Source organism: Mixophyes fleayi, chromosome 11 (genome assembly GCF_038048845.1).
Source record: "Mixophyes fleayi isolate aMixFle1 chromosome 11, aMixFle1.hap1, whole genome shotgun sequence".
Lineage (NCBI taxonomy): Eukaryota > Metazoa > Chordata > Amphibia > Anura > Limnodynastidae > Mixophyes > Mixophyes fleayi.
Genome location: NC_134412.1, coordinates 89,518,577 through 89,540,715, shown reverse-complemented (window position 1 = coordinate 89,540,715; position 22,139 = coordinate 89,518,577). Strand labels below are relative to the sequence as shown.

The 22,139-nt window shown below is 38.1% G+C and overlaps 2 protein-coding genes across 2 annotated transcripts; both read left to right on the top strand.

Moving 5' to 3' along the window:
* Positions 1 to 2,983: 2,983 nt before the first annotated feature.
* On the top strand, positions 2,984 to 9,327 carry LOC142107791 (nicotinamide N-methyltransferase-like). The gene is made up of 3 exons (XM_075191409.1): positions 2,984 to 3,167; positions 3,964 to 4,171; positions 8,847 to 9,327. The coding sequence occupies exons 1-3, from the start codon at positions 3,017 to 3,019 to the stop codon at positions 9,262 to 9,264; spliced, it is 777 nt and encodes a 258-aa protein (XP_075047510.1). The 5' UTR covers positions 2,984 to 3,016; the 3' UTR covers positions 9,265 to 9,327.
* A 6,259-nt stretch (positions 9,328 to 15,586) lies between these two features.
* On the top strand, positions 15,587 to 22,008 carry LOC142107790 (nicotinamide N-methyltransferase-like). The gene is made up of 3 exons (XM_075191408.1): positions 15,587 to 15,737; positions 16,534 to 16,741; positions 21,527 to 22,008. The coding sequence occupies exons 1-3, from the start codon at positions 15,587 to 15,589 to the stop codon at positions 21,948 to 21,950; spliced, it is 783 nt and encodes a 260-aa protein (XP_075047509.1). The 3' UTR covers positions 21,951 to 22,008.
* Positions 22,009 to 22,139: the final 131 nt, after the last annotated feature.

Genomic DNA, 22,139 nt, shown 5'->3' with positions numbered 1-22,139 from the left:
CCATCCAAAACCTAAGCTGATCTTTCCTTTTTTACAACCATCTTGAAGCCCAGCCATTTAGACATTTGGGGCTAGATTAACTAAGCTGCGAGTTTGAAAAAGTGGGGATGTTGCCTATAACAACCAATCAGATTCTAGCTATCATTTTGTAGAAGGTACTAAATAAATGACAGCTAGAATCTGATTGGTTGCTATAGGCAACATCCCCACTTTTTCAAACCCGCAGCTTAGTAAATCTTAGTAAATCTAGCCCTTGGTTTTTAGAGATATTGAGTCCTTTCATTTTTAGACTCAGCATAAAAATCACACTCCACCACATAGGATCACCATCCAACTATCACTGTGTAACACTCCTTGAGGTAGGTGTTAGAATGTCGTGCGGCTTGTACCTGGTCTCTGGATGCTCTTCTCTAAATCATGACACGGCAGTGGGACAGAGAACCCTCGGGTCCCCAATAAAAGTAGGACACCAAACAAATTAAGAGGCGTCAGATTTATTCTGTGGGAAAAATATGTCACTTAAAAATGTATGGACAAAAGAATAATTAACAACATATACAATATGAGTACAGGTTTTTAGTTATAAAGCAATACTATTCACATATATCTTAATATAACTCAATGCCAGTTGAATATATGATGTGTTCTTCTTAAAAAGAAAATATATTTATACAAGAAAAATGGAGCAGACCTATGCAATATAAAAGCAAACAAACCACAACTGTAGTCTTCACTGTCACTTTCGCTATGATATTCCGCTTCTAAATATGTGCGAAACAAATCTTTTGTAGCTGCTGAAATTGCTATATATTATTAGCTTTATCTATCCCAATCAGTACTATAGTTGATTGTGTTGCAAGGTCTCTTTAATAACTCTGTAGTAGTAAGTTTACAGGCATTTCGGAGGTGTTATTTTAGTCATTTAATATTTGCTTGCAATTAATTAGGCACATTTAATATAAGTTTGAACTCAATGGTCACTGTCTTTCAGTGTTTTGTCAACATGGTGGCAGTGTCAGCATATGTAATACCCTGCTGCTATGGTGGGCATCAGCGGTCTCCTGGTAAGATTCCATTGAAGTCCAAAATTTCTGCTCTACTGGCAGTGAAGTCCAAGTCTTCTTGAAGGGATCTCTGATGAACACTGAAGAGGCCATTAAACTAAATATCCCAATAACTTTGGTAGATCAGTTCCATTCCCTTGCTCAGAGACCAGCTGAAATAATAAAGCACTCGTATCATTATTTTGCACAAGGTCTGTCTGACCAACTCAAGGACAAATATAGAGTGAGAGATCTCCTTGTCCGTGCATCAAGTTCGTAAATGTGAAATAGAGAATCTTCAAACATCTGTTTTCTCTCACCTGGGTCACTGAAGAAGACTGTTGTGTCTGCATGAGTTCAACTAAAACTTTTCTGTTGGGGTTATTGTGCTGCTAAGTTCATGTTGATTTATTTGGGATAAATAATTATGTTTTCATTAAACTGCATCTCAGAGAGTCTTGAAAGAAGTCAGACTTATCTGACACAAACATATTGCACTAATTTGAATGCTGATGAAATACCTGGAGAGGAACCTTTATCCCTAGAGGCCTAAGGATTTTTTTAAATCTAACCCCATAAGAATTATATTATATTTATTTATAAATCGAATAATATTTTACATGCGTGCTCTATGCCATGGATGAATTAAATGAAAAATAGAAAAAATCTTTTTTCAGAAAGGTTCTATCTTCACTTCATTCCTTCAAATGTCAGGGTTATCCAGAATATCTTTTGGAAACTACTTTTAAGGAAGATTAAAATCCCATTGCTACCTAGCTGTACAGCTATATATATACCTTATTGTGAAAATTCCTCTTTGTACTAAAGGCTTTGTTGGCTGATTTCGAAACATCTGATCAGCTCAGTCCGCATGAGTTCAAAGTTTATTTTCCCATCAACCTTTAATGTTTCCAGAAAGTCTTTTACAGTTTCAGTCTTTCATCATTCTAGAGTAGTTTCATTGTTTACTGGTGCCACAGTATCAAATTTCTACTATCCACTTAAGTATGAATTATGGAAGGGATGGTAGTCTAAATAAAAATGCTTTTGTATCTTGCTAGACTGTGACAATTCATTTGCAAATTTATTAATTTCTTTACGACTCTTTTATCTTATAGGTCATTTCCAGACTGCAAATAATTGATTGGTATTTTGGACATATTCTGGCTTGGGGTCATTCTTGTATTATAATAACTTAATCTCAGTGATGTGTGTAAGACCCATACAGTTAGCCTCGTCTAAGTGTCCCTCCTTTCTCCCGCTAAACTACCTTACTCTTGCTGGTGTTTTCATTGAGGAAGGATCAGAAGCTTTGCCACATCATCTGATATTTAGGGGACAATGTGAGAACCCAGCGCATATATAATGTAGAACCCTTCGCAAAAAAACATTATACAGCTGCTGGGTCCTCACAGGGGGGCTTGTCCTCAAAATTGAGCAGAAGTTGCTTCATTTTTCTTAAAAACTCATTTATGTTGCTGCCTGATATTTTCCAAAGCGTACCTTGAAATGTTTTCCACTGTATACAGTATAATGCAGAAGATACCAGAAAATGAGTCAATGCTAAAACAACGTTTTTGCCCGAGGAGGTAAGTCCCACACAAGCCATATGACATGTAGCCTGTTGGTGTATCAACAACAGTCTGGCCTGATATTATTTGTGTATATATTTGTACTACATACATTATAATGAAATATACTTAAATGTTTCTCCATTTAATTAGAAAATAAAATGTTATTTTAAAAACATATACTATGGTAATTTATTGTACATAAGGAGATCATGTTACCATCACCTGCATTCCCATGATTGACTCATGAAGATAAATCGTCATATGATGATAATGATGTTCCTGCTGCTGACAAATTTAAATAGCTGGATCCTGGTAAATATAAACAGTATTCCTGGAACAGTCAAATACAACAGAGACAAAGACGAGAGAGTCAGCCGGTCTGTGATACAATATTACAAGATGGATTCTACGTGCCATAAGTTCTATCATGTGGACGACTTTGATTCTAGAGCATTTCTAGATACTTATTTTTCAGATAAACCAGAAATGGTCTTTGGAGATGACGCATTGAAATCTCCAATGGAGAAACTTCACCACATCTTCAGTGCAGGTATGTATACTATACTTTATCTTACTGCTAAGGTTAAATAACTATTTTTATTAGATGCCTTTTGCTAAAGCGGTTTTTATGCAGTGAGATGTAACACTTGGAAAAGAAGCAACTATTAGATAATGAAAGGAGCCACTTAGGGCCTCAGTACATTAAAAGTGTAGGTTTAGTATAAGGGACAATTATTTATGTTTAGTTGTGAATAAAGTTTGTGTCAGTTCTCTTGTCCCTATAATATGTCACAGATTACATGGGGAGTTTATAGAATATCTACCTAATAATCCCCTTGGGTAATGTATGTCTGCATACCACTTCTCTAGATAGGTGTTATCTTTTACACTCAATATTAGGATCTGACCCTCCACATCCAGCTGTACCATTATCATTGCATTGGTTTTGTCAGGTTTAGTATTACATGGTATTGCAGGCTTATCGACATGTGTAATATGGTATTGTTTAATTCTTCATATCCACCATTGTAATCAGTGATGATATTTCATTTAACAGTTCTATGAGAATCCATAGCATTCATACACCCATTATACCTACTGCTGGGGACTGTAAATCAATCTTTGAATGTTTCGGTGGAAGTGGTGGTCCCAGATACCCCATTTAAGGTTTTATGTGGTATAAATCCGGTTGTATGTATAAGAGTTTACATTATTCATACAGTGAAGCTGTAACAGGAGCCTTGTGATGCTGTTGTGTATCCATAACATCACGGTACAGACCGATGTGTAGAACAGATGTTACATAACATATTGCACTTTATAATCACTGGAATCTTACCCTGCAGGTCATATTAAGGGGGAAACTTTGATTGATATCAATATGGGTCCTACGGTTCACTTTCTCTATTCAGCCTGTGAATTTTTCAAACACATCTATGTACTGAGGTTTACTGACAAATGCATCATGGAACTCAACCGATGGCTGAACACACGCACAGGAGCGTTTCAGTGGAATCACGCATCAACATATATTACAGCATTAGAAGGAAACAGGTATATAAGCTAAAATGCAGTTTTTATAATGACAAAATTATCATTACATGAAATACTTGAAACACATTTAAAAGTGATGGGGGGTTTTTTTAAAAAAAAAAGTGTCTTTTACAAATAAAAGAATCATTTTTAAAAACATAAAAGAGTTTTCCTGCAAAAAAATGTATTACAGTAAACAATTCTTTATATGAAAGTTAAAAACCTGTCAAAAAACACCCCCCCTCCCCAAACCCAGATAGCTTCACCCTATACTAGATATTCCATGATATTGTTTGAGCAGAGATACTGTTTCAGAATTAGACTTTTGATTATAGTGAGATCTCAGCGAGAGGAAATCATCACAAATCCAACTATAGTCTAAGTGATTGGAGAAATCTGAAATGTTTCTAAATATCAGACTTTTGCCGCCAACACATCAAATTTCAAATAGATGCTGATTAACCAAAAATCCATCTAGTAATTTACACCCCCATTTACAAAGCTTGTGTGACCAGCAACTAATGTGTTCTGGAACACCACTTCTCTGCATATATTTTCTATGTCTCCCAACTCCAACAATCTCTGTATAGATTACAGTTAATATGTAAATAATTATATAAACATTTCCCATACACAGAGCACTGTGGAAATTTTGTATAAAATAAAGAAATAATACAAATCCCCAAAATACTCATCCAGCCCCTGTCATAGGCAGCCTTGGCTTGACTCCACTATAGCAAGGTGACCATAAGCATGGGGACCCCTGTGTGCCTTGTCCAGAGGCTAACAGCCCTATGCTTAAAATCAATGGGGTTCTCTCCTGCACAGCGAAGTTTCAAATAGCTCAAAACTGGAATAAAATCAGCCCTGCCTCATGTCTGGAGGTAATTATTAGCATCTGGTTCATATCCCGGATAGAGTACATCACCAGCCTCCAAAACATCTAGGTGGCCTCCTTTCATAAAATTTTGGATGCCAGGTATTCGCACCACTCTACTCCCCTGCCTACTGTAAAACCACTCCTTATCCTACCGCAGTCCCTCTCCCATCCCTTTATCCCCTCTGGCACGCTCCCTTCCTAATTTTCCCTACATCCCGCCCATATTATTGTAACATGGTAACACTCTCAAGATTGCGCCCAAGGCGCGGGTCATTCGTGGCTTTTTCCTTCACGTCAGATCACTGGACTAGTCAGGAACATTTCCCTATATTGACCTGTTGTGTCGCTCCAGTCTGTGTTATTGTGCTATATGTACCCTGTCTGTACAATTCTTTGTATTGCTACACCTGTTTGTTTTCATCTTTATGTTACTTTAAAACTTTTGCAAATAAAGAGATTTAAAAAAAAATACTCGGGTTTGTGAGGGCCATAGTGACTGACAGGAACGGGATCACTGATGTGACAACTTTGTCACAGTGTAACAGACAGAGATTCAGTGGTGTATCCACCATGATGGGTGCAAGACGTGCAATTCACATTTTCACATAAGTCAAAGGGTCCCCATACCTACCCCTTGGCTTAGAGGACCTCCCAGTACCCTGGATTTTGTTGGCATGGGATGAGGAGGGCACTGGTCTGGATGTCCCATGGTTATTAGAGCCAAAATGGCCCGTAAAAGGCTAGACCTGACATTGGGGTCCTCATTGGTGCCTGGCTCCTCCCTGTCACCATTTTAAATGTGCTGCTGCTTATAGCAGAGATCAACTCCCCATCTCGACTGGCTCTGCTCCCTGACTTTAGGGCAAATTGGTTAAGCTGTAAGAGACAGTGCACAGCTAGTCAGGACAGAGGGTTGATTCACTGATTGTCTTCCATGATGTGGTTGGCCCACCATTCCCTCTGCTCCTCTATTTCACTTTGTCCCCCCACCCTCATGCTTCTCACCTTTCCTCACCTTCTGCCCCCTCTCCCCCTTGGGGCTAGTCCTCCCTCCACTCAGAAACTCTGCAGGAGGAGTCTGCCTCTCACAGCAATCGTGTGGTGGTGGGTTGTCAATGTACAGAAGTAGGGAGTATTAATGCAACTTAATGATTATGTAGCGGACATAATATTGTAATGTGGGGTTCATGAGGGCTAATAATATAATGTTTTGGTTAAAATGCATTGTGGGGTCTCTATCATATGTGCTGGCTCATAATTTAATGACAGGGTTTTTTGGGGGGAAGAGGCATAATTATTTAATGTGGGTGTTAGTTATTTAATGTCATTGCTGATTGGGGGAGGGAGGCCTAGACTATTCACCTGTTCTCAGCTTTCATGAAGGTAAATAGCCTTTTCTGAACAGGGAGTTAACATTCCAGGATCCAGGCAAGACACCAGCAGCACATAGTCAAAGCTGAAAAAACAGGTAGAAAAGATTTATAATTTATTAGGTGGTCAATATTTGTAGGTAGTATGTACTGCGGTCTACGTGTATGCTGGATCTTATAGTTCTACAAGCACTAACATGCAAGAATAGTCATGATCTGTCAGTGCATGCTGGCAATTGTAGTGCTACTAGTGCTTGCACTAGATTTTCATTTTTTCCCTGATATCCACGAGGGAGGGGTACCAGGAGGACTTCAGTGCTACTCAGCATGTGGCCGGACAGCTCTTGGTGCTGGGGTCCAATGATTTCTTTGGGCTTACCCCTAGAGGACTATGAGGGATACTGAGTCTTGTGTAAAATGTAAGGGAGGGTTTTTGTTTCATTTTTGTTTGGTTTGATTGATTGATTTGAACTATTTTGCATGTGTGAGCTACGTATTTTATTTTTTTTAATAAAAACCGGTTGTTTGCTATATGACTCAGAACATGGGATGGTATGTATGCCTCCCATGTATAACAATTGTGATGGAAATTTTAAACTTTGTGCTTTAAAACCATGCGGTTTGCCCTTTAGTAAAATGCACGGTTTTTGAAAGCTGGTGTGAAGGGAAGGGTGCTGTAACCAATGGCAAACTTAATTGTAATAACAAAAAAATACAATTGGAATATCTTATAGCGCTCTATTTATCATGAGCTTGTGCTAATAAACCATTAAGGATTATTTGAACAGCAAAAATTACAGATCTTCACTTTTTTTTTTTTATTGCAAAGCTTCAATTAAAGATTCAAGCCCATTTTCCACTCCTTGGACCTTCCCCAGGGATAGGAAAATTCTACCACTTTTCCAGGGCTGTTGGTCCATCTGAAAATGCCCATGAGGGAAATATTAAAATGTCACTTTAAAGTCCAACTTGCTACAACTTTAGGATCACCCCTATTATTGATATCAAGTTGTATTGCTAGGTTTAGTTTAAATTTTTGTCTCAAATTAATTCTGAGAGTGAGGGGATAATGGGCCTGTCTTTGTTTGATCGAACACATTTTTATTTCATTGGTTGAAGTGCCCCTAAAGATGTGGGTTTTCATATAAAGTAAACTTAGATAGTGGAATGGGGGCCCCGATGAAAGCATAGGACAAAGCCCAATCTCCACAATCTTTAAGATTCCCAGGAAAACAATAAATATTTCCCTAAATGTGACCTTTCCATCCATTCATTCTTATTTAAATAATACTGTCTGACACAATGGAATCTCATAGTTTGTCAACCCCACTCTCAACAAGGAACATCCCGAACATCCCGAACATCCCACATCTCCCATCAGAAGTTGGAACCTTTATTCACTTCTCATCTTCCTCTCATGCTGCTCCTCCTCTGCCTCCCCTCTCTGCCTTGCCCTACACTGGCTTCCCTTCCCCTACAGAATCCTTTTCAAACTTCCCTCTCTCCATCCGTCTCTCTCCTACTCTGTGCTCCTTCAAACGTGCACTCAAAACTCACCTCTTCTCAAAGCCTACCAATCATCTACTTAACCCCCATCTCCTCCCTTCAGCTCGTCCTCCCTTCTCTCCCCTTGCCTCAACTGGCTCCTCTTGTGCCTGGTCTGTTTACCCTCCCTTAGGATGTAAGCTCGTATGAGCAGGGCCCTCTCCCCTCCTGTCTCCATACCTGTTCTTCCGCTCCGTCTTTACTGCATATGACTGCCCAGAGTTTCTGAAGTATTGGTACTTTTTGTTCATTGTTCTGTATGGTTTTACTCAGTATAGTCTACTGTTAGTACTGTGTGTGGCGCTGCGGATACCTTGTGGCGCCTAGCAAATAAATGATAATAATAATAATAGACTTTCAAAACTAAAAACCAATGTTCAACAAGACTGGGCACATTTGTGAAGATACCACACTTCCATAGTTTCATAATTGATCCTTATTGTGTTTGTATTTTTCAGTGGCCAATGTGAGGACAAAGAGATAAGGTTGCAGACAGCAATAAAGCAGATAAAAGATAGCTGCTATCCATGTCTTAATTGAAATATCAATAGAATTGGAATCTATTATAGCACTTGATATATTGTGAGCTTGTGCTAATAAACCATTAAGGATGGAATTGGAACAGCATAGAATGCCTCCCAAATGTGATCTTTCCACCCATTCGTTGTTATTTAAATAACCCTGCACCCGCACAATGAAATCTCAAAGCTGGTCAACCCCACGCTCAACAACGAACATCCCAAGCATTCCATATCTCCCATCAGAAGATGGAACCTTTATCCATTCCCATAGACTTTCAAAATAAAAAAAAAACACATGTTCATTGAGCCAGATTGGGCACATTTGTGAGGGACCTGTGCTTTATTCTTCTAAATTACCATTATTGTGTTTGTATTTTCAGTGACCAATGTGAGGACAAAGAAATGAGGTTGAAGACGGCAATAAAACAGATCGTGAAATGTGACATTAAGAAGGAAAATCTCACAGAATCGGTGGTGCTACCACAAGCCGACTGTGTAATCAGTGCAGCGATACTGGATGCCTGCAGCAAAGACCTAGCCGATTACATCAGAAATCTGAGGAAAATTGCTAAGTTGATAAAACCTGAAGGACACCTGATATTACTTGGACTTTTAAATGCAACTTATATGACAGCTGGGTCGGACAGGTTCCATGTCTTAAAATATGATGAGAACGATATAAGAAAAGTTGTCACTGAAGAAGGGTTTATTATTGATAATTGTGATGTTGTCAAAAGAAAGGCAGTGAGTGATCTTAGTGACTATGAGGCAGTTATAGTCCTCTCAGCTCACAGATAGAAGTAGGTCTGGAAGATAATTAAAGTGGGAAATATAACAGATCTTCATATGAATTTCCCAATGTCAAACCTCAATAAAGTAATTTCAGAAAACTGTATAACTGAATATTTGTGTTAACGTGTCCTTATTGATATTAACTCTATTAACCCATCAGTCCATTTTTGCAATTTGGAAGATAATAGAGTCTCAAATTAAGGTGGTGATTTAGCTGCACATAAGTACAGTTGTGCGGCATAATTTTGCACTTGTGTTTTGAGCTGCAAGTATCTGATACTTGCAGATTGTACAGGTGGATTAGGGCCATTAACAGGCAAGTGCAGTACAGCAAGTGCATGGTGTAGTAAGGTAAGCACGTCCTTACGTAAAGATCGGAGTCTACTCAGACAAAGGCCGTTATCAAGCTGATGATGATGATTGCTATATAAATAGCTGGTGATGATGATGATGATGATAATATGCACATATGTAAATTGGCATTTTTTCCGTTCATCTCTAAATCACCATCTAATTTGTGATCTATGGGTGAGTCTGACAGCCCACCAAGGATCACTGTTGTCATTCACTCCGTGGACTCACTCTATCATATCCTTATCATTTTCCCATCCTCTTAACTTATTTACACAGATGGGGAATAATGCCAAAGAGGATTTGTGGGAAAGTTGGGACTTTGTGTGGTTGGAGTTTAAGAAAATGCTCGACAGTACTGGTTGAATAACTGGGACAAATTACAATGCCAATCTTTCAAAATCATTCTCTGATTTATCACATACATTTACAGCAAGGCCACATCTCTTTCTGGTAGGCCAAACAACTTTGATTTCTATAAGTCTGCACTGTGCCATGAGATTTGGGAATGGAGGGTATGGTTTAACTTTAACAACCCTGGCTGTCAGCCATCATATTTATGACATTCAGTAAAATAAGTCAAATTTTAAATGACAGTTAAAAAAAAGTGTTCTTCAGTAAAGTATGTTATAACGGGCAGCAGACTATCTCTGCCATGTAGGCCCCGATTGTGAATAACTCACATCGGTCCAAGCCTAAGGTTCCAAGTGTAACGAAACAACACTCTGCTCACTTCATTCATTATCATTGTTTTAGTGTTTTATATAGTAGTAAGCTATCATTTACATGAACATTTAGCCAAGGACTGAATCAGAGCTGAATGACTTGTATGTATCATTATTTTATACAGATGGGATACGGTGTATGGGTTATTTGGCAGAACAGTAAAAAGAGACCAATCCAGGCCTGGTGGAATCTCTGATCCAGCTCTTATTAAAGACCCTGATTCGGCTCAACCGGTGGCATGAGCTATATGTCCTCTAGTGTCTCCAAAACATCCTTGACAACAAACTTACAGAATCTTGAAAGAGACATAAGGACACTATAGTAAAGCCTGAGAATTGTGCCCACTGGCTTTTTTGTAATGGAGATATGTCTAAAAATCAGCTAGATGCACCTAAGAACATTTTTCAACTATAGAAATAATCACTGCTGCTGTTCACATAGGTAAATTGCCAACCTCAACATAAATCTTAAAAATACTCATAAAATCTGAACAGTGCAGAAAAAGAAAGAAAGATCTATATATACAGAAGTAATTAATAGCACAAGTAACCACACTCAACAGAACCAATTTTGTTAAAAAATGATATTTATTATCTCAATACTTCTGCAAAATAAAATAAAACTTAAAAACAGATAGACACTAATAATAAATGATATGATGTAATAAAATAAGAACAACAGACTGGTAATGACAGGGAACAATTATTTTTTTTCACAAATATTACTTAATCAAAGATATTCAGCATCTGGCCTTCTTAATACTGTCTACACATAGATTAAGTCATCTGCTCAATAGTATTTAGGAGCCAAAAATGTCTCCAACAGTTATATATCCCAATGAGTCCTGGGTGATAGTATGATTAAATGACCAGATTCATCAAGGTTTGGGAACAGTGGTATATTTATATAAATTATTCAGCTAAATGCAACTTTCATCAGGAACGCATCTCATCTCATTATCATCTGTTATCATTTTGTGTAAATACCCGCAACACTGTAGCTGTTCTTATACATCTTCAACAGTTTATTTTAGAACATTAACAAGATCTACAAGCTAATATATAGACTCAATTTTATTGGTGACTTAAGTGTTACTGTAGATATGTTTACTTGTCCCGTGTTTGTTGTGTAACTTTTAATGTCTGCTTATGTTGTTCGATAAATATTAGATCTGCTGGTATTATCACAAGACTCTCCTATGGATCCCGACTCTCACAAGCACTATAATGTACATAATTTTTAAGGCCATTTTGGGTGTGGCTTACCCAACAGGCCTTGTTAGATCTAATTCCCTATACACGGGGGGGAGTGCATGTGTTTTTAAATGCATTTTAATTGTGTTTGAAGCATATAGGTCAGGGTAGGACCTGCATAAAATGAGGTACCCTTTATGCTGGGGTGCAGGCTTAAATGTTTTGATCAACATATGAACCAATGCCTCATGTTTTAGTTTTTCTAGATACACACAGACATGCAGTGGGACAAGTGCTAACCAAAAATTTATTTTTGTCTTGTATAAATATAAGGCATTTATATTACCATTCAGCTGATATCATGTATAATATGGGAGCACAGACTTATTTCTTCTCTGATTTTGTCCTGAATAAAAAATGGATTAAACTAATATCCAATATAACATTTTTGAAGAAACTTTGTAAGGTAATTGAACATATCAATTAAAATCTCGTTAAATGACACATTATCCCTTTCCATTGCACTTCCTTTGAGTGTATATGCAATGCTGCAATCTTTATTAAAACAATATAAGAAGTCAGTGATCGTGAGAAAATTTTGAGAGATATCAAGAATTATCAATAAAATGTAGCTTTTCTCTTCAGGAACAGATATAAGAGCCAATCCCTTAACTGTGTCGTTGTATCCAAAAGTTATATCAATTATAATAAACATGCACCTACTAGATTCACTATACAGCAGGACAGGATGATGTTTTCAGGAAAAGTTGACCAAAGGAGAGAATTAGGTGATCAAAGCACAAAAAGACCTTTAGGACAAGGATCCAATTGGAGTGCAACAAGGCACTCTGAAACAAGAAGGAGAAATATCATTGGATTGTGAGTAACATCTTTCAAATTACGTGATGAATCTTTCTAACATCACATTGTCCTTTACAGAAATTTTATGTAAATGCATTGCATTTTCCCCTTGTAGATTTTGCAAATGAAATCGGGAATGGTATTAGGATTATGGTTGACCTGGTTAGAGAGAAATGATGAGGTGAAGTTATGTTGACTCAATCAGACATTGAAAATATACTTCATGAAGTTTTAGAAAAAAATGTAGATCTTTAGTGCAATTTCAGGTCTTCCATCCAAAACCTAAGCTGATCTTTCCTTTTTTACAACCATCTTGAAGCCCAGCCATTTAGACATTTGGGGCTAGATTAACTAAGCTGCGAGTTTGAAAAAGTGGGGATGTTGCCTATAACAACCAATCAGATTCTAGCTATCATTTTGTAGAAGGTACTAAATAAATGACAGCTAGAATCTGATTGGTTGCTATAGGCAACATCCCCACTTTTTCAAACCCGCAGCTTAGTAAATCTTAGTAAATCTAGCCCTTGGTTTTTAGAGATATTGAGTCCTTTCATTTTTAGACTCAGCATAAAAATCACACTCCACCACATAGGATCACCATCCAACTATCACTGTGTAACACTCCTTGAGGTAGGTGTTAGAATGTCGTGCGGCTTGTACCTGGTCTCTGGATGCTCTTCTCTAAATCATGACACGGCAGTGGGACAGAGAACCCTCGGGTCCCCAATAAAAGTAGGACACCAAACAAATTAAGAGGCGTCAGATTTATTCTGTGGGAAAAATATGTCACTTAAAAATGTATGGACAAAAGAATAATTAACAACATATACAATATGAGTACAGATTTTTAGTTATAAAGCAATACTATTCACATATATTTTAATATAACTCAATGCCAGTTGAATATATGATGTGTTCTTCTTAAAAAGAAAATATATTTATACAAGAAAAATGGAGCAGATCTATGCAATATAAAAGTAAACAAACCACAACTGTGGTCTTCACAGTCACTTTCGCTGTGATGTTCCACTTCTAAATATGTGTGAAACAAATCTTTTGTAGCTGGTGAAATTGCTATGTTTTATTAGCTTTATCTATCACAATCAGTATTATAGTGGAATGTGTTGCAAGGTCTCTTTAATAACTCTGTAGTAGTAAGTTTACAATAATTTCGGAGGTGTTATTTTAGTCATTTAATATTTGCTTGCAATTAATTAGGCACATTTAATATAAGTTTGAACTCAATGGTCACTGTCTTTCAGTGTTTTTTTAACATGGTGGCAGTGTCAGCATATGTAATACCCTGCTGCTATGGTGGGCATCAGCGGACTCCTGGTAAGATTCCATTGTAGTCCAAAATTTCTGGTCTACTGGCAGGGAAGTCCAAGTCTTCTTGAAGGGATCTCTGATGAACACTGAAGAGGCCATTAAACTAAATATCCCAATAACTTTGGTAGATCAGTTCTATTCCCTTGCTCAGAGACCAGCTGAAATAATAAAGCACTCATATCATTATTTTGTACAAGGTCTGTCTGACCAACTCAAGGACAAATATAGAGTGAGAGATCTCCTTATCCGTGCGTCAAGTTCGTAAATGTCAAATAGAGAATCTTCAAACATTTGTTTTCTCTCACCTGGGTCACTGAAGAAGACTGTTGTGTCTGCATGAGTTCAACTAAAACTTTTCTGTTGGGGTTATTGTGCTGCTAAGTTCATGTTGATTTATTTGGGATAATTATTTATGTTTTCATTAAACTGCATCTCAGAGAGACTTGAAAGAAGTCAGACTTATCTGACATAAACATTCTGCACTAATTTGAATGCTGATGAAATACCTGGAGAGGAACCTTTATCCCTAGAGGCCTAAGGATTTTTTAAATTCTAACCCCATAAGAATTATATTATATTTAATTATAAATCGAATAATATTTTACATGGGTGCTCTATGCCATGGATGAATTAAATGAAAAATAGAAAAAATCTTTTTTCAGAAAGGTTCTATCTTCACTTCATTCCTTCAAATGTCAGGGTTATCCAGAATATCTTTTGGAAACTACTTTTAAGGAAGATTAAAATCCCATTGCTACCTAGCTGTACAGCTATATATATACCTTATTGTGAAAATTCATCTTTGTACTAAAGGTTTTGTTGGCTGATTTCAAAACATCTGATCGGCTCAGTCCGCATGAGTTCAAAGTTTATTTTCCCATCAACCTTTAATGTTTCCAGAAAGTCTTTTACAGTTCCATTCTTCCTTCATTCTAGAGTAGTTTCATTGTTTACTGGTGCCACAGTATCAAATTTCTACTTAATATGAATTATGGAAGGGATAGTAGTCTAAATAAAAATGCTTTTGTATCTTGCTAGACTGTGATAATTCATTTACAAATTGATTAATTTCTTTACGACTCTTTTACCTTAATCTCAGTGATGTGTGTAAAACCCATACAGTTAGCCGCGTCTAAGTGTCACGCCTTTCTCCCGCTAAACTACCTTACTCTTGCTGGTGTTTTCATTGAGGAAGTATCAGAAACTTTGCCACATCATCTGCTATTTAGGGGACAATGTGAGGACCCAGTGCATATATAATGTAGAACCCTTCGCAAAAAAAACATTATACAGCTGCTGGATCCTCACAGTGGGGCTTGTCCTCAAAATTGAGCAGAAGTTGCTTCATTTTTCTTAAAAACTCATTTATGTTGCTGCCTGAAATTTTCCAAACCGTACCTTGAAATGTTTTCCACTGTATACAGTATAATGCAGAAGATACCAGAAAAAGAGTCAATGCTAAAACAACGTTTTTGCCCGAGGAAGTAAGTCACACACAAGACATATGACATGTAGTCTGTTGGTGTATCAACAACAGTCTGGCCTGATAATATTTGTGTATATATTTGTACTACATACATTATAACGAAATATACTTAAATGTTTCTCCATTTAATTAGAAAATAAAATGCTATTTTAAAAACAGATACTATGGTAATTTATTGTACATTAGGAGATCATGTTACCATCACCTGCATTCCCATGACTGACTCATGAAGATAAATCGTCATGTGATAATAATGATGTTCCTACTGCTGACTAATTTAAATAGCTGGATCCTGGTAAATATAAAAAGTATTCCTGGAACAGTCAAGAACAACAGAGACAAAGACGAGATAGTCAGCCGGTCTGTGATACAATATTACAAGATGGATTCTTCGTGCCATAAGTTCTATCATGTGGACGACTTTGATTCTAGAGCATTTCTAGAAACTTATTTTTCAGATGATCCAGAAATGGTCTTTGGAGATGACGCATTGAAATCTCCAATGGAGAAACTTCACCACATCTTCAAAGCAGGTATGTGTACTATACTTTATCTTACTGCTAAGGTTAAATAACTATTTTTATTAGATGCCTTTTGCTAAAGTGGTTTTTATGCAGTGAGATGTAACACTTGGAAAAGAAGCAACTATTAGATAATGAAAGGAGCCACTTAGGGCCTCAGTACATTAAAATTGTAAGTTTAGTATAAGGGACAATTATTTATGTTTAGTTGTGAATAAAGTTTGTGTCAGTTCTCTTGACCCTATAATATGTCACATATTACATGGGGAGCTTATAGAATATCTTCCTAAAAATCCTCTTGGGTACTGTACGTCTGCATACCACTTCTCTAGATAGGTGTTATCTTTTAAAATCAATATTAGGCTCTGACCCTCCACATCCAGCTGTACCATTATCATTGCATTGGTTTTGTCACGTTTAGTATTACATGGTATTGCAGGCTTATCGACATGTGTAATATGGTATTGTTTAATTCTTCATATCCACCACTGTAATCAGTGATGATATTTCATTTGACAGTTCTATGAGAATTCATAGCATTCATACACCCATTATACTTACTGCTGGGGACTGTAAATCAATCTTTGAATTGTTTGGTGGAAGTGGTGGTCCCAGATAGCCCATTTAAGGTTTTATGTGGTATAAATCCGGTTGTATGTATAAGAGCTTACATTTCTCATACAGTGAAGCAGTAACAGGAGCCTTGTGATGCTGTTGTGTATCCATAACATCACCGTACAGACTGATGTGTAGAACAGATGTTACATAAAATATTGCACTTTATAATCACTGGAATCTTACCCTGCAGGTCATATTAAGGGCGGAACTGTGATTGACATCAGTATCGGTCCTATAGTTCACCATCTCTATTCAGCCTGTGAATTTTTCAAACACATCTATGTACTGAAATTTACTGAGAAATGCGTCATGGAACTGAACCGATGGCTGAACACACGCACAGGAGCGTTTCAGTGGAATCACGCATCAACATATATTACAGCATTAGAAGGAAACAGGTATATAAGCTAAAATGCAGTTTTTTTTAATGACAAAATTGTAATTACATAAAATACTTGAAATACATTTAAAAGTGTTGGGGTTTTTTTTTTAAAAAAAGTGTCTTTTACAAATAAAAGAATCATTTTTAAAAACATAATAGAGTTTTCCTGCAAAAAAATGTATTACAGTAAACAATTCTTTATATGAAGGTTAAAAACCTGTCAAAAAACACCCCCCCTCCCCAAACCCAGATAGCTTCACCCTATACTAGATATTCCATGATATTGTTTGGGCAGAGATACCATTTCAGAATTAGGCTTTTGATTATAGTGAGATCTCAGCGAGAGGCAATCCTCACAAATCCAACAATAGTCTAAGTGATTGGAGAGATCTAAAATGTATCTAAATATCAGACTTTTGCCGCCAACACATCAAATTTCAAATAGATTCTGATTAACCAAAACTCCATGTAGTAATTTACACCCCCATTTACAAAGCTTGTGTGACCAGCAAATAATGTGTTCTGGAACACCACTTCTCTACATATATTTTCTATATCTCCCAACTCCAACAATCTTTGTATAGATTACAGTTAATATGTAAATAATTATATAAACATTTCCCATACACAGAGCACTGTGGAAATTTTGTACAAAATAAAGAAATAATATAAATCCCCAAAATACTCATCCAGCCCCTGTCCTAGGCAGCCTTGGCTTGACTCCACTATACCAAGGTGACCATAAGCATGGGGACCCCTGTGTGCCTTGTTCCTCAGGCTAACAGCCCTATGCTTAAAATCAATGGGGTTCTCTCCTGCACAGCGAAGTTTCAAATAGCTCAAAACTGGAATAAAATCAGCCCTGCCTCATGTCAGAAGGTAATTATTAGCATCTGGTTCATATCCCCGATAGAGTACATCACCAGCCTCCAAAACATCTAGGTGGCCTCCTTTCATAAAATTTTGAATGCCAGGTATTTGCACCACTCTACTCCCCTGCCCGGCCTAATGTAAAAACACTCCTTGTCCTAGCGCAGTCCCTCTCTCATCCCTTTATCCCCTCTGGCACGCTCCCTTCCTAATTTTCCCTACATCCCGCCCATATTATTGTAACATGGTAACACTCTCAAGATTGCGCACAAGGCGCGGGCCATTGGTGGCTTTTTGCTTCATGTCAGATCACTGGACTAGTCAGGAACATTTCCCAATATTGACCTGTTGTGTCGCTCCAGTCTGTGTTATTGTGCTATATGTACATTGACTGTACAATTCTTTGTATTGCTACACCTGTTTGTTTTCATCTTTATGTTACTTTAAAACTTTTACAAATAAAGAGATTTAAAAAAAAATACTCAGGCTTGTGAGGGCCATAGTGACTGACAGGAACGGGATCAATGATGTGACAACTTTGTCACAGTGTAACAGACAGAGATTCAGTGATGTATCCGCCATGATGGGTGCAAGACGTGCAATTCACATTTTCCCTTAAGTCAAAGGGTCCCCATACCTAACTCTTGGCTTAGAGGACCTCCCAGTACCCAGGATTGTGTTGGCATGGGATGAGGAGGGCACTGGTCTGGCTGTCCCATGGTTATTAGAGCCAGAATGGCCTGTAAAAGGCTAGACCTGACATTGGGGTCTTCATTTGTGCCTGGCTCCTCCCTGTCACCATATTAAATGTGCTGCTGCTTATAGCAGAGATCAACTCCCCATCTCGACTGGCTCTGCTCCCTGACTTTAGGGCAAATTGATTAAGCTGAAAGAGACAGTGCACAGCTAGTCAGGACAGAGGGTTGATTCACTGATTGTCCTTCATGATGTGGATGGCCCACCATTCCCTCTGCTCCTCCATTTCACTCTGTCCCCCCTCCCTCAAGCTTCTCACCTTTCCTCCCCCTCTGCCCCTTCTCCCCCTTGGGGCTAGTCCTCCCTCCACTCAGAGACTCTGCAGGAGGAGTCTGCCTCCCACAGCAATCGCCTGTTGGGCAGCCTAGCAGTTAAGTGTGGTGGTGGGTTGTCAATGTACAGAAGTAGGGAGTATTAATGCAACTTAATGATTATGTAGTGGACATAATATTGTAATGTGGGGTTCATGAGGGCTAATAATATAATGTTTTGGTTAAAATGCATTGTGGGGTCTCTATCAAATGTGCTGGCTCATAATTTAATGACAGGGTTTTTTGGGGGGAAGAGGCATAAATATTTAATGTGGGTGTTAGTTATTTAATGTCATTGCTGATTGGGGGAGGGAGGCCTAGACTATTCACCTGTTCTCAGCTTTCATGAAGTTAAATAGCCTTTTCTGAACAGGGCCTTAACATTCCAGGATCCAGGCAAGACACCAGCAGCACATAGTCAAGGCTGAAAGAACAGGTAGAAAAGATTTATAATTTATTAGGTGGTCAATATTTGTAGGTAGTATGTACTGCGGACTACGTGCATGCTGGAGCTTATAGTTCTACAAGCACTAACATGCAAGAATAGTCATGAGCTGTCAGTGCATGCTGGCAATTGTAGTGCTACTAGTGCTTGCACTAGATTTTCATGTTTTTTCCCCTAAAATATGAGCCAGGGGTACCAGGAGGACTTCAGTGCTACTCAGCATGTGGCCGGACAGCTCTTGGTGCTGGGGTCCAATGATTTCCTTGGGCTTACCCCTAGAGGACTATGAGCGATACTGAGTCTTGTCTAAAATGTAAGGGAGGGTTTTTATTTCATTTTTGTTTGATTGATTGATTGATTTGAACTATTTTGCATGTGTGAGCTATGTATTTTTTTTTTTTTTTTTCATAAAAAGCGGTTGTTTGCTATACGACTCAGTACATGGGATGGTATACCTCCCATGTATAAAAATTGTGATGGAAATTTTAAACTGTGTGTTTTAAACTTTGTGCTTTAAAACCATGCGGTTTGCCTTTTAGTAAACGCTCAGTTTTTGAAAGCTGGTGTGAAGGGAAGTGTGCTGTAGCCAATGGCAAACTTAATTGTAATAACAAAAAAATACAATTGGAATATCTTATAGCACTCTATTTATCATGAGCTTGTGCTAATAAACCATTAAGGATTATTTGAACAGCAAAAATTACAGATCTTCACTTTTTTTTTTTATTGCACAGCTTCAATTAAAGATTCAAGCCCATTTTCCACTCCTTGGACCTTCCCCAGGGAAAAGAAAAATCTCCCACTTTTCCAGGGCTGTTGGTCCATCTGAAAATGTCTCAAATTAATTCTGAGAGTGAGGGGATACTGGGCCTGTCTTTGTTTGATCGGACACATTTTTATTTCATTGGTTGAAGTGCTCCTAAAGATGTGGGTTTTCATATAAAGTAAACTTAGATAGTGGAATGGGGGCCCCGATGAAAGCATAGGACAAAGCCCAATCTCCACAATCTTTAAGATTCCCAGGAAAACAATAAATATTCCCCTAAATGTGACCTTTCCATCCATTCATTCTTATTTAAATAATCCTGTCTGACACAATGGAATCTCATAGCTTGTTAACCCCACTCTCAACAAGGAACATCCCGAACATCCCACATCTCCCATCAGAAGTTGGAACCTTTATTCACTTCTCATCTTCCTCTCATGCCGCTCCTCCTCTGCCTCCCCTCTCTGCCTTGCCCTACACTGGCTTCCCTTCCCCTACAGAATCCTTTTCAAACTCCTCACCAACATTTACAAGGCTCTCTCCCACTCTACTGCCCCTTATATCTCTAGCCTCCACTCCAATCACACTCCTGCCCACTCCCTATGCTCGGCCAATGACCACCGCCTCTCCTCCACTCTTATCACCTCTTCCCACTCCAGAATCCAAAACTTTTTCCGTGCAGCCCCCCGTTCTCTGGAACAACCTCCCTCTCTCCATCCGTCTCTCTCCTACTCTGTGCTCCTTCAAACGTGCACTCAAAACTCACCTCTTCTCAAAGCCTACCAACCATCTACTTAACCCCCATCTCCTCCCTTCAGCTCATCCTCCCTTCTCTCCCCTTGCCTCAACTGGCTCCTCTTGTGCCTGGTCTGTTTACCCTCCCTTAGGATGTAACTTCGTATGAGCAGGGCCCTCTCCCCTCCTGTCTCCATACCTGTTCTTCTACTCCGTCTTTACTGCATATGACTGCCCGGAGTTTCTAAAGTATTGGTACTTTTTGTTCATTGTTCTGTATGGTTTCACCCTGTATAGTCTACTGTTAGTACTGTGTGCGGCGCTGCGGATACCATGTGGCGCCTAACAAATAAATAATAATAATAATAATAGACTTTCAAAACTAAAAACCAATGTTCAACAAGACTGGGCACATTTGTGAAGAAACCACACTTCCATAGTTTCATAATTGATCCTTATTGTGTTTGTATTTTCAGTGGCCAATTAGAGGACAAAGAGATAAGGTTTCAGACAGCAATAAAGCAGATAAAAGATAGCTGCTATCCATGTCTTAATTGAAATATCAATAGAACTGGAATCTATTATAGCACTTGATATATTGTGAGCTTGTGCTAATAAACCATTAAGGATGGAATTGGAACAGCATAGAATGCCTCCCAAATGTGATCTTTCCACCCATTCATTGTTATTTAAATAACCCTGCCCCCACCCAATGAAATCTCAAAGCTAGTCAACCCCACGCTCAACAAGGAACATCCCAAGCATTCCTTATCTCCCATCAGAAGATGGAACCTTTATCCATTCCCATAGACTTTCAAAATAAAAAAAAACACATGTTCATTGAACCAGATTGGGCACATTTGTGAGGGACCTGCGCTTTATTCTTCTAAATTACCATTATTGTGTTTGTATTTTCAGTGACCAATGTGAGGAAAAAGAAATGAGGTTGAAGACGGCAATAAAGCAGATTGTGAAATGTAACATTAAGAAGGAAAATATCACAGACTCGGTGGTGCTACCACAAGCTGACTGTGTAATCAGTGCAGGGATACTGGATTTCTGCAGCAAAGACCAAGCTGATTACATCAGAAATCTGAGGAAAATTGCTAAATTGATAAAACCAGAAGGACACCTGATATTAGTTGGAACTTTAAATGCAACTTATTTGACAGCTGGGCCGGACAGGTTCCATGTCTTAAAATATGATGTGAACGATATAAGAAAAGTTGTCACTGAAGAAGGGTTTATTATTGATCATTGTGATGTTGTCAAAAGAAAGGCAGTGAGTGATCTTAGTGACTATGAGGCAGTTATAGTCCTCACAGCTCACAGAGAGAAGTAGGTCTGGGAAGATAATTAAAGTGGGAAATATAACAGATCTTCATATGAATTTCCCAATGTCAAACCTCAATAAAGTAATTTCAGAATACTGTATAACTGAATATTTGTGTTAACGTGTCCTTATTGATATTAACTCTATTAACCCATCAGTCCATTTTTGCAATTTGGAAGATAATCGAGTCTCAGATTA